Raw genomic sequence first — 13,965 nt, 5'->3', positions numbered from 1 at the left:
CGGGTTGCCAGTCTTAAAACAGATCTACTGAGGCAGCAAGATTTCTCCAAGAAAGCAACCAAAGAGAATAATGCAGCAGTCGGAGCCACGTGGTTAGTGAGATGATTGCTAAAGCAGGGAAGCCATTCACAGAAGGTGCATTTGTCTAAAAGTGCATATTGCAGGCTGCAAATATAGTCTGTCCGGGAAAGAAAGGTCAGTTTAGCAACATCAGCCTTTCTGCCAACACCGCAGCAGATCGCATTTCTGACCTGTCAAGTGACATTTATGACCAACTGTGTGAGAAAGCCAAATGTTTCAGTGTATACTCAGTCGCTCTTGATGAGACCACAGACATCACCGACACTGCCCAGCTCCCAATGTATGTCCGTGGTGTTGATGACAGTTTTGAAGTGATGGAGGAGCTGCTCACAGTAATTCCAATGCATGGCCAGACCACCGCTCAGCAGATATTTACAAGCTGTGTGATGCCATTGAGAATGTTGGTTTGCCATGGAAGAGGTTTGTTGGAATAACAACAGATGGAGCGCCATCAATGACAGGGAGGAAACATGGACTGGTGGCACAAAACAAACTGGAAGAGGAAGGCGTGGAGGAGGCCATTGCTCTGCACTGCATCATCCATCAGCAGGTCCTTTGCAGCAAATGCCTGAAGTTTGACAATGTGATGTCTATTGTTGTGAAATGCATCAACCAAATCAGATCCAGGGGCTTAAAGCACCGAAGGTTCTGAGCTTTTTTAGAGGAAATGGAGTCAGAATATGGGGATGTGCTCGACTTCACTGAGGTACGTTGGCTCAGCAGGGGAAATGTATTAAAGACACTTTTTGAGTTGAGAGCAGAAGTGAAGCCTTCATGGAGAAGGATGGAGTTAGTGTTCCTGTGCTAACTGATCCCAAAATGGCTCATGGACTCAGCTTTTCTTGTTGATATGACACATGAGCTTAATGTACTGAACAAGACGTTACAAGGCCAGGGGCAACTTGTCAGTGCTGCCTATGACAACGTGAGAGCATTCTCCACAAAACTGGCGCTCTGGAAAGCTCAGCTCTCTCAGACAAACCTTTGCCATTTCCCAGCATGCAAGGCACTCGTGGATGCAGGCACACCATTCAGTGCTGACGAGTATGTTGATGTCATTTTGAGGCTACAGGAGGAATTTGATCACAGATTTGCTGACTTCAAGACACACAGAGCCACCTTTCACATTTTTGCGGACCCCTTCTCCTTTGATGTGCAAGATGCCCCTTCTGTGCTTCAAATGGAGCTCATTGAGCTGCAGTGCAACTCTGAACTCAAAGCAAAGTTCAGGGAGGTGAGTGGAAAAGCAGACAAGCTTGGACAATTTTTGAGAGACTTGAGCCCTAGTTTCCCTCGGCTTTCCCGAATGTTCAAGCGGACCATGTGCCTTTTTGGTAGCACATACTTGTGCCAAAAGCTCTTCTCCACTTTGGACTTCAATAAGTCCAAGTACAGGTCCAGACTTACAGATGATCATCTTCAAGACATACTGAGGGTCGCAACTGCTTCCTCCCTCAGGCCAAATCTGGCTCGGCTATGCGAGAGGAAACGCTGCCAGGTCTCTAGCAGCAAGGAGTAGGCAAGAGAAGCCATGTTCAGAAGAACAGTTCATTTTCTACAGTGTTCCATTCATGTTCAGAAGAAGGTTATAGAACTGTTAATACAGACATTTCAATCTAAATACAGCAGATATAGAAGACTGAAAGATACACACAAGTTCACTGACTAAAAATATCTTATTATTATTTTATTTATGTATTACAGATTGATTTATTTTCTTATTAATTCTTAATTTGTTTATTTATTTTTCATATTTTGTGTTAAAAAATAAAAATAAAGAGATTTGAGAAGATTGGAATTTTTTAACCATGCCTTTCTTGTGGAAAACCTAATGCGGCCCAGCCTCACCCAGACTCTGCCTGCAGCGGCCCCCAGCTAAATTGAGTTTGAGACCCCTGTCCTACACCATAAATCAGTAAGAGAGGGTACGACCTCTCTCATGGCCCCAAGTGGTGTGTGCATGCCAGAGCACTCTGGAAGGCACACAGAGTCTTTACAGACTACTAAGGATCGAACCTCTATCATCATCCAATCGATTATAAAACTAAGCATGTATGAGTAAATATTTTTAAGCATATCCCATATGGAAAAGACTAAAAACTTATATGATGAAAGTCATACTCACGAAAGTGGCCACTTTCTCATTACTTTCATATATTGTTTTAGTAAGTATCGAAAACATACAAGTTTCATTATATAATTTTTCAAGGGATCTTATATCTGTTTTCACTCTTGTATGCTTTTCATACAAGTTTCACACAAGACAGATACAAACTTTATAAGATTTATATATCTTTTCCATATGGGAAATGACAATCAACAATATAAAGCTTACAGCTGGTTTTAATAACAGAATTCATTTGTTTCTCAAACGAGAAAGAGCTATCGAGAAACACTCCTAAATCTTTAGTTCTTAACTTTTCCAGTGGGCCAAATTCAACATTATCTGCTAATGCTAAATAGGCTGCCGTTATTAACTAATGCTAATTGGATGTGAATTAGCATTATGCACTAATGCTAACACTTACTTTTTAACAATGTGAGTAGCTAATGCTAACACTATTTCCCTTAACTTTATAACAATGTGAACGGCTAATGCTAACACTCTTTTCCCTAGCAATACAACATCTGAGCTGCTAATGCTGAGTAGGTCGCCATTAGCACCTACGTCTAATTAAAGGCAAATACGCATTAGAACCTAATGCTCATATCGTTTTCCTTTGCTTTATAACAATGTGAGCAGCTACTGCTAAATAGCATTAGCTAATAACAGCAGTCTAATTTAATGTAAGTTAGCCTCATTTGCATTATAACGATGTGAGGAGTTAATGCTAAGTATGCTGCCATTAGCAGCTAATTCTAATTAGGGGTGAATAATTATTACCAGCTAATGCTAATATCGTTTTCTCTTCCCTTTTAACAATGTGAGCAGCTAGTGCTGGGTAGGCTGGTGCTAGCAGCTAATACTAAAGCTAAAGCTAATTTGATGTGAATTAGCATTACATTAGTGAGGAGTTAATGCTAAGTAGACTTTCATTACAGGTAATGCTAATTTTAGGTATTTAGGAATTGGCAGCTAATGCTAATACCATATTTTCTTGCATTATAACAATGTGACCAGCTAATGCTAAGTAGGTTGCCGTTATTAGCTAATACTAATTTGAGGTGAATTAGCATTATCCGCTTATGCTAACAATGTTTTTTCTTACTTTTTAACAATATGAGTAGCTAATCTGAACATTTTTTTAAATTTAATTTTAACTTTTCCCCTGCGATGTGAAGAGGTAATGCTAAATAGCACGCCATTAGTGGCTAATTCTAATTTTAGATGAAAAAGCATTAAAAGCTAATGCTAATACCATATTTTCTTGATTTATATCAATATCAGTAGCTAATGCTAGGTATGTAGCCATCATTAGCTAATGCTAATTTAGGTGAATTAGCATCATCCGCTTATGCTAACAATGTGTTTTTTTACTTTTTAACAATACGCCATTAGTGGCCAATTCTAATGTTAGATGAGAAAGCATTAACAGCTAATGCTCATACTGTTTGCTTTGTAAGAATGACAGCAGCTAATGATACGAAGTCTACCGTTGTTAACTAATGTTAATTTGATGTGAATTAGCATTATCCGATAATGGTAACTCTTTTCCCCTGCATTACAACGACGTCAGGAGTTAATGCTAAGTAGGCTGCCATTAGGGGCTAACTCTAATTAGGGGTGAACAATTATTAGCAGCTAATGCTAATACCGTTTTCTCTTTCCTTATAACAACTTGAGCAGCTAATGCTAATTTGATGTGAATTAGCATTATATTAGTGAGCAGTTATTGCTAAGTAGGCTACCATTAGCAGCTAAAGCTAATTTGAGGTGAATAAGCATTAGTAGCTAACGCTAATACCCTTTTCTCTTGTGTTATAATGATGTGAAACGTTAATATTGTTCTCAAACAACAGAATGAGAATGAAATATTGATTCTAACAGGGCCCATAAACAGTATTAGCTTAGCAGCATTAGCTTATCAGAGTTTTCATCATGGTCACATAAATCCTTAGCAGAGCAAAGTGGCCTACTTAGCAATAGCTGCTCAAGTTGTAGAAAGCAAGGGAAAACAGTAATAGCATTAGCTGCTAAATGTGCACTTGAGAACAAATTTATTGTTAATTCAGCCGTGAATGTAGAGTTTGTCATTATTTAAGCTTCCATTTCCAAATGTTAGCTGCTCCTGTCTGCCTCTTTGTCACAAACACAGACTGAAATGATTCACAGCCTTGTTTCATCCTTCTGTCACTGTGGACATACAGCATGGGAAACATACACATGGCTGACACTTTATTAGGTACACTGGTATCTATCTCAGGTACACCTGTGACCTAAATGTTCCTGCAACCAGACTCCTTGGAGACCCCTACATAAATATCCATGAACTATCCAGCTAGACTAGTGTGTCTGTCCCTGAAAATATTCCTGCATGTGTGATTGTTCATGTCTCATCTGCAGGAAACAAACAGGAAGTGAGTGAAGGACACAGGAAATGTTTCCAGCTCTTCCTCCTCTATCAGACATTCTCTCCATACCTGAGAGTGTCCAGTCTCCAGCCTGGATCCTTCAGTCCAGCCGACAGCAGCTTCATTCCTGAGGGACCTGGATGATTGTAGCTCAGGTCCAGCTGTCTCAGATGGGAGGGGTTGGAGCTCAGAGCTGAGGCCAGAGAAGTACAGCCTTCCTCTGTGATCAGACAGCCTGACAGACTGCAGACACACAAAACAACAATCAATCTGTCAACAATCGTTTTCTCTTTGTCACAATAACATCTATCCATCCATACATCCATTCAATGTAACTTTATTTATAAGTGACAATACCCAACAGACAACAACAGTCATCTGAAGCTGTTTAACAGTGTAAGGTAACCGCCTCCACTGTGAGCAGCACTTGGTGATGGTGGGAAGAAGAACTCCCTTTGACACAAAGATCCTCCCAGTGAAAACAGGCTCCAGGAGGAGCATCTACCATGACTGGTTGCAGGGTGAGGGGAAAGAGAAGAACATGAACATCAAGAATGCAGCGAGTGGTAAAATAATAATAATAATAATAATGGATTGGATTTATATAGCGCTTTTCAAGGCACCCAAAGCGCTTTACAATGCCACTATTCAGTCACTCTCACATTCATACACTGGTGGAGGCAGCTACGGTTGTAGCCACAGCTGCCCTGGGGCAGACTGACAGAAGCGAGGCTGCCATATCGCGCCATCGGCCCCTCTGGCCAACACCAGTAGGCAAGTAGGGTAAAGCCCAAGGACACAACGACCAGGACAGAGAGCCCAGGGATCGAACCGGTGACCTTCCGGTTACAGATGCGATTCCCAACCCCCTGAGCCACGGTCGCCCTAAATAAAGATTTGACCTCAGTGTGCTCAGTGTTCCTGTCTATTCCTAACATATTCCTAACACGATAGCTGCACTTTAGAGCTCTAAAACTGGAACTGACACATAAAAATACTGAGAACACAGACTAGCAGCCACTGCATGGCCTCGAGTACGTATGTGGTGCGTTCAAAGAGCATCAGCATAGACATGGTGGGTTCAACAATATAGGACATAACAATTTCTATGGCGAAAATACTATCAATGAATGAGCCATAACATTTTAGCCATGTAAACATGTTATCAGTGGGCTTTCCAACAACTTGCATTGATCATTAAAGGATAAAATACGTGAGTCGAGGTCACTACGAGCCATGCGAGGGTCAAACATGGCAGAGAACCTTCCAGCAGCATCTTGGTTTATAATCTGCCTTTGGATCATCAGTTTAGGAGATGAAGGATCCAAGTAAAATAATAAGTTAAAAAATATGCAGCTATGGTCACTCACATGGACATCCTCCACACATACATCATGTATATTTAAACCCAGGGAGAAAACAAGATCCAGTGTGTGACCCTTTGTATGTGTGGGGCCAGAAACATGCTGCCTAAAGTTAAAAGACTCAGTGACAGTGATGAGCTCAGCAGCAGTGTTACAGGATGCTTCATCAATATGACGGCTCAAATCTCCCAACCTTCTCCAATGAAATGATGGATGTCAGAAGGTCATTAAATTCAGTTAGAAAGACCCCATCAGGTAGAATAAAATACAATAACTGGTTTTTAGAGAACTGACCATCATCTGTGACTCAAATGCAGAAAAGGAGTCCGAGGTCATCAGACTGCATGTGAATCTGTCCTGGTAAACAACAGCGAGTCCTCCACCACGTCCTAAAAGACGCGGAGTTCAGATGACGGAGCAGCCAGCCGGGCAGATTTCATTCAAGTGGACATAATCAATGTTCCCTCTAAGCTGCGCACGGGCGCAATCCGCTGACACGCTCTCTGCACACAGAGTATCTGCATTGCGCACAAAAAGATATCTAACAGGCTGTGAGGCTCCTGAACTCTCTGCCCCCCTCTCACGGACAATAACCATATCCAACTTCTTAATAGCAATGAACTGGTCTGCATTGGTGCATCATATCTTTATTCTCTTCCCCCTCCTGCCCCCCCCCCTCCTTCTTAAATAGATAACTATCATATCTGATATCATATCTCACAGTACAATAATATTGAATGGGTTGCATTGTTGTACTTTGTCATGTTTCTCAGGTCTTTGTCTGATTTTCTACGAACATTACTTGTCATGTTCTCATGTTGTTGCTAAGGATTGTCTTATTGCATTGGAGTCACACTGGGTTAAATATGTACACTTGGGTTTTAAGGGGTATTTATTATTTTCTTCTTTTTTTTTTGGGTTGTATGGAAGCCCCAAACGCAATTTCATTGTTCTTGACAATGACAATAAATAAATAAATACTAAATACTAACCTGAATTGAAATTAAAATAAATACGTTACCAATTCTGCTTTGCAGTGTTAGTCAGTGACTGGCTGCTCCAGTATTTAGAACGATGCCGCCTTATCCCATAGTCCAGCCAATGATTCACATTCGTATATACGCAGCTAATCAACGTCGCTGACGGGCTATGACAGCGTCCTCATGTGCCGACACCGGTGTTTTGGTTGATGTAGAGTGAAGCCACGTTAATGACAACGTGATCCAGTGATCCAAGGGACCGCTCAGGGAGTTTGTGTGTTCGCTCAGACACATGAAACATTAGAGGGAACATTGGACATAATTCTTATTTTGCTGCCACGTCTCAGTCAGACACATGAAATCTAGAGACTCTTTAATAAAGAGATCGCTTAGAATAAATGATTTGTTTGTTATGGAGCGAACGTTAAGCGGGGCCAACCGAGTTGATGACGGTCGATCTGCAAAATCAACAGCTGACTGCAGCGGCACTTGAAATAAAGACAATGCAGACCTGTGGACCTGCTGGGCAGGGCAGCGACTCCAGAGCTGGGGGAAGCAATGATCGATGAGCAGACATAGCTGTTATCAATAAAAACAGTGAACGTTTGACGGACACACCGTGAGAAAAACTGCTTCTGAGCCACAGAGCCCAGGTCCCAGTCACCGGCGTAACATATTAACTAAATGTCAGGAGAGGAAGTGGACGCAGGCACCAGGATTCTCCCCACAGCCAAGAAGCTAGCCTCTGGTAGCTTCTCAGTTTCACCTGGACGTCGGCCCTCGTTCCCCTTTTCCATCTCTTGAGGGTGAAAGTCCTGCGGGTTGTGAAGAGTAGCACACCAGGGGAGGAAGAGTTTTTCTATTCAGCTGTTACAGTAGCTCTCCACTGAATCTTTGATGTTAAACCCTTTAAGACCTACCATAGAACCAAGTCTGCCAGAGCTTATCTTTAGATTTTTACATGCTGTAGTGCAGACCTTCCCAAACTGTGGTGCCCGCCCCCTAGGGGGGGCGCAGAGCCATGGCAGGGGGGGCGCGGTATGAAAAGGGAGGGGAACAAAACGCTTGAACACTGCTAGCACGGCGCCCACAGAAACGCAAAGCAGGAGATGAAGCATCGCTGAATATGTTTCCAAACCAACTTCATTCTAAGCCAAAGACTAGAAAATATGGTGAAGCAAATCTGCCCTTTGGCTTCACCTGCACAGGTGCTGAGGTAGGTCCCTGCGTCGGGAGCAGCGCTGGGCTCTTCCAATCACGGACAAACAGGATCCCACATTCTTAATTTTTAGTTCACAAACACTTGTTGTAGTGACTAACTACTCCTGACATGTTGGAGATGTTAGCTCTTTATACAGTAAAGTTACAGCGGGATACAAATAACATCAGGCTGATCCTGCCACGATTTGTTCCCTCGATTCAAATCACGGACAAACAGGATCCCACATTCTTAATTTTTAGTTCACAAACACTTGTTGTAGTGACTAACTACTCCTGACATTTTGGAGATGTTTGCTCTTTATACAGTAAAGTTACAGCGGGATACAAATAACATCAGGCTGATCCTGCCACGATTTGTTCCCTCGATTCAAATCACAGACAAACAGGATCCCACAGCTGTTTATGTTTTTGAACCCATTTTGCACAGAGAGGCATTTTTTGAAAATGTATTGACAGCAATGTTGATTAGTATTACAGAAGAAGAAAAAACAACTACCCGTGACGCCTTTGTAAATGGAGGGACAGTAACTGCGTGTGAAACCTGCAGATACTCAGAGTAACAGTATTTTGTCTCTGTCTGCCATTCTGCAATTCATCTCACATAAACAATAACGTGACGTGAAAAAAGGCGCAACCTTTGACGTTGCCAGATGAACTCTGTATTCCTCGTCCGCAAAAAAGGAGTTTTAAAAAAATCTCAGTTTTTGGTGATTTGAAACGCTGTTTGGATGAAACAGCTGCGTTTTCAAAAATACCAGTGTAGGTGCGGACGTAGCGTAAAAGATTTAGTAGTTTATTTTCTTACTACCTGTAATTTATTGCAGATTACTTGTATTTGCTTAATTGTTTACTAAATGTTTGAGGTGTGAAATAAACCGCAATGGAGCAAAATATGGGCGTGTGTGGTTGGAGGATGTGTTAGTGCGTGTGCGTGCTGTTCACGCGCCGGGGGGGAGGCGAACGTTTTTCGTGTAAAACAAAGGGGGGCCCAGCAAAAAAAGTTTGGGAACCACTGCTGTAGTGCCATTTTGGGGAGCAGTTCAAGTTGCTATACATCAATACAACCGTTATAGCCCAAATTTTAATAATATGTATGCATTCAGTCCATAGTAACTACATATACATATATACATATACAGCAAAAAGTGCAATAAACTAGAACAAATTGAAAATTGTTTTGTTTTGTATTTTTACATATAGTTGTAGATGTCCGTACAAACAAACAGGCAACCAACACATCACATACACACTCCAAAATAATATAATATAATATAAGCCTGAGAAAACAACCTAGATTTTTCATCAAAAAAGTACAATGTGCAATGGCAACAACACATATGGTTCAGTGTTATTAACTATGATAATAGCAGTAGGTACAAAAGACAATCTATGTCTCTTTGTCTTCACTGCAGGCACTTTATAACGACGACCTGATGGAAGCAGTTGAAAATCATTAAAGAGAGGATGATCTGCACACAACATGACAGAGGTCGCCTTCCTCAGCACATGCCTGTTATAAAAGTCCACAAGCTGGACCTGAGACCTCCCTGAAATCTTACCAGCCACTTTAACCAGGTTGTTAAGTCTGGTCTTATTATTCAGAGACATATTACCGTACCAAGCAATGATACAGAAAGTTAAAACAGATTCAATAAAACTTTTATAAAAAAGAGTCATCATTGCAGATGAAACATTGAAACCTCTCAACCTCCTTAAAAAGTCTTTGTTGAACCTTTTTCACTGTAGCAGCAAGATGTGACTCAAAGCACAGAGCTTTATCAAGAACAACCCCCAAATACTTATAACTGTCCACCAGTTCAATGGCTGCACATTTACCACTGTTAGCGCAGGATGAGGGGATGTCTCCCTGAAGTCAATAACCATGTCCTTGGTTTTCAAGGTGCTGATCATTAAGAAGGACTGATCACACCACCAAACAAACTCATCCACAACAGGCCCATGGGAATCCTCTTCACCATGAAGGAGGCTTACAATGACTGTGTCATCTGCGTATTTAATGAAATGCCTGTTGGCCTGTGTACTGCGACAGTCATTAGTGTACAAAATATACAGTAGAGGAGAGAGACAACAACCTTGCGGTGAGCCAGTGGAAGAGTTCAGCTGTTTGGAAAAACAGCCGTTCACTCTCACACACTGAGATCTGTCAGTTAAAAAGTTTAAAACCCAACCAACGAGATTAAGATCAAGTGTAAACTGGTTAAGAAGTTTATCAGCTAAAAGATGTGGCTGGATAGTATTAAAAGCTGAAGAAAAATCAATAAATAAGAGCTGAGCATGAGCTTTGGCGCCATCAAGATGGCGATAAAGGAAGTTCAACAGAGTGACCACTGCATCATCAACACGTCTACGAGGCCTGTATGCAAATTGTAGAGGGTCTATAAGCTTCTCTACTTGCTAACTGAGAGTCTGAACTAAAACCAGGAAGACTTATCTTATTACAGTCACTGTAACAGTGACCAGTCATGTGTTTCATGCCTGCCCAGGCCACCCTTAAGTTATTGCTACCCATCTCCGCCTCTACCTTATCCTTGTATTTTACTTTGGCTTTTTTAATTTCTGATCTGATCTCCTTCCTAATTTCTCTGACTTTCAAGATATTCCCTTCAATAAAAGCTTTTTTCCTTTCATGAATCAGCCTCATAAGACCTTTTGAAGACCATGGTTTGTTATTAGGAAAAAAATGGAGATGGTGTCAGTCGCATTCTTAGGATTCGCTTTAGGGTGGATGTAAACAATGGTGACGTTGATCTGTGGGAATTCCCTCGGCAGATAAAACGGCCTCAAAGACACAGAGAGGAGCTCAATGTCAGGCAGACACACTTGTCTACGAACGGTCACATTTTTACACCATTTCTGATTTATATACAAACACACTCCTCCTTGAGATTTCTGGGTAGCTCCGGGGTCTCGATCCAAACGTATGGGAAACCCGAAGCCATTTAGTTCCAGAGAACAATCAGGGTCAGAGTCCTTGAGCCAAGTCTCTGTGAATGCCATTAGACATGTATCCCTGTAGCCACGCAAGTGTGCGACATTCAAATGCAGTTCATCCAATTTACTCCTCAGAGACTGCACATTAGCCAGGATTATTGATGGTAAAGGAATGACTCCAAACTGTCAGGATTGCCAATAAAATCATGCGAAATAAAAAACCCATCTTCGTTAAAAGAAGTTCCACAAAGCACAAGCCGATGCTATAGAATTTCCTCAGGCAAAAAAATATATATATAAAGGAATAAAAGAATGAAATAAAATAAGTTAAAACACTGACACTGACAGAGAGAGACAACCTGCTGGTCGCCACAAGAGCAGCGCCCCTCTTTCTAGTCTAGTCTAGACTGAGAATGCATCAAGACCACTCACTCACCCTTCCCTCCTGCCTCTCAGCTGCTGAAACTCACAGTTTGTTACCACGGAAGAGTCACTCCTTCATCTGAGATGAAGCCTGATAGTCTGACTGATGCAATATAACATTCAGTCTACACTTTGTTTTTGTGCAAAGATGATAAAGAGGAAATACTAATAACATAAACAAAAATAAATGTCCAATTTAGAAATCTTATTCTTTTTTGCTCTATAAAATAGTTGTTTTTATTTTTCAGTCAGTAGGATTTACATGAAAATAAAAACAAATTAAGTTTGAGAGAAAAAGTACATTTTTGGCACTCTCTGGGCAACTGACTCAGAGACTCAAATGACTTAAAAAAAACCCGATTCATTTTGGTGAGTGACTCATTTAAACTCGATTCGGTAAAAAGAATCAAATTTACCATCACTAATACAAATCCCTTTGGAGAAAACAGCTTTAAAACATGTATTGTTAAATTCCAGATGTTTCTTTGCAAGGAAAACTCAGACACTGAAACAATACCACCAGTAACCTCCTACATATGGAAACGTGGTGTCATTAAAGACATAATAATTTCATTAATACCCAATATCCAGCAAAATATGTAATTTGAACATTTTGTTCCTAACGAAATCAAATGTATATATTGTAGAAGATTAGCCAAATTTATGTAAAATGGCCAGTACATGAATTAAAAAAATAAATAAATAAACAAAATCGTATGACTGTGACAAATTTTACACAGTAATTCAGTCTAATAATCCACTCAAATATAAATATAAGTTTAGCTAAAAGCTCTATAGATAAGTCAATCAATAATATAATTCACATTTTAAATGATCATATGTGTTAACGTTTGAATCCTGACCTGAGAGTTTCCACTGCACACTGTGAACTCTTTAGTCCAGCAGACAGAAGCTTCACTCCTGAATCCTGCAGGTCAGAGTTACTCAGGTCCAGCTCTCTCAGACTGGAGGACTGGGAGCTGAGGACTGAGCACAGAGCTTCACAGCTTCTCTCTGACAGGTTACAGCCACCCAGTCTGAAAAACAAAAGATAATCTATAATACTTATGTAAAGTTTGTTATTATATTACATGCCATCTTTTTATTTTTGATGAAACCTTAACATACTAAGATACAACATCATATGGATGAACTTGAATAAAATGTTGTTTTTTAATTATATCTTTATTTGGATTGGACAAGAAAAAACCATCTGCATAGCAGTATATGAATAACATGGGAACAAAGTCCTTCCAGGTTTTAGATTAAGTCCAGGAGAGCAAATGATAAACAAAGTGATCAGCGGGTGCATATTAACCTCCACTAGCTATTACTAGGACAGTTGCTCGCATGCTCTCCCAAAGGAGATATATAGAACACATTACATGGAACTATAAACACAAACTGGGAGGGGTGCCCATGCTGCAATCATTGTGAAGAAATAAGTAAATAAACAAGCAATAGTAATAGAAGTAAATGTAAAAAACAAACAAACAAAAAACAACCAAGTAATAGTGAGATCAAGTGAAGTCAGCCCTCGTGGGGGTGATGAATTGGATCCAATTGTTCCAACTTTGGTAGATTTTGGCTTTTTGATTTCTTAACAGATATGTAAGTTTTTCCATCCTAAATATCTCTAAAATGATCCCAAACCAGTCGTCTAGGGTAGGCTGGGCTGGGCTTAACCATCTTCTAGTAATTGTTTTTTTACTTGCCACCAAGAGTAATTGCACCAACTTAATCTCACTCCTACATTCCAGAAAGGGGACCAAACCCATGTATAAAACCTTAAAATCTAAAGGTATTTGAACGTTAAAGACTGCACTTAAGGAGACCTGAACGTTTTTTAACTTGGGACAGTCCCAAAAGACATGAAAATGGTTAGCAACAGTCGAGCCGCATTGTCTCCAGCATTGCATATAAGCCCCTTTGTACCTCTCCTGATATGGAGTCTTGAAGTACCTAATAATATTCTTCCAGCCATGTTCCTTCCAGCTCATAGAACTGGACGTGGACCACTGGCAGTACAAAACATTTTCCCACTCCCCCACAGAAATAGCAATCCCTGATTCCCTTTCCCATTTATCCTTAGTGTATAAAGTATTATCCTTGCTGGCACTAGAGAGGGCTTTGTATAGTTTAGAAATAGATTTAGTAGGGGTCATGGTTGTGGCATTTTTCAGGATGAGGAAAAAATGCGACTCAGCATCATTGAAGTCGGACAGTTTGCATTCATGATCAATATATGATCTCAGCTGTAAGTTTCTATGAAAGTTGTATTTTGTCAGGTTGTAAGGCCTCAAATCTGAGCACAATATTTCTATGAGTAAGAGAGAGGAATGTCGTAAGGCCATAGGATATCCATGCTTCAAAGTTAGAGTCGTGTCTGTTTGGAATAAAATCCGAGTCGAAAGCAACCCACCTGAAGATTT

The 13,965-nt window shown here is 40.6% G+C and overlaps 1 protein-coding gene and 1 long non-coding RNA gene across 2 annotated transcripts in view; one reads left to right on the top strand and one right to left on the bottom strand.

Moving 5' to 3' along the window:
- The window catches only part of LOC143415893 (uncharacterized), a 158,853-nt gene that overhangs the window by 55,011 nt on the left and 89,877 nt on the right, over window positions 1-13,965 (top strand). The gene's annotated exons all lie outside the window — the stretch shown is intronic.
- The window catches only part of LOC112431674 (uncharacterized), a 53,227-nt gene that overhangs the window by 20,808 nt on the left and 18,454 nt on the right, over window positions 1-13,965 (bottom strand). The window contains exons 10-11 of the mRNA XM_076881283.1: window positions 12,397-12,570; window positions 4,663-4,836 (exon numbers count right to left, since the gene is read on the bottom strand). Of these exons, the coding sequence (XP_076737398.1) occupies window positions 4,663-4,836; window positions 12,397-12,570 (348 nt within the window). The remainder of the gene's footprint in view (window positions 1-4,662; window positions 4,837-12,396; window positions 12,571-13,965) is intronic.

Source organism: Maylandia zebra, unplaced genomic scaffold (assembly GCF_041146795.1).
Source record: "Maylandia zebra isolate NMK-2024a unplaced genomic scaffold, Mzebra_GT3a scaffold11, whole genome shotgun sequence".
Classification (NCBI taxonomy): Eukaryota; Metazoa; Chordata; class Actinopteri; order Cichliformes; family Cichlidae; genus Maylandia; species Maylandia zebra.
The sequence above is the reverse complement of the archived record's forward strand: the minus strand, read 5'-3'. Positions and strand labels throughout refer to the sequence as shown.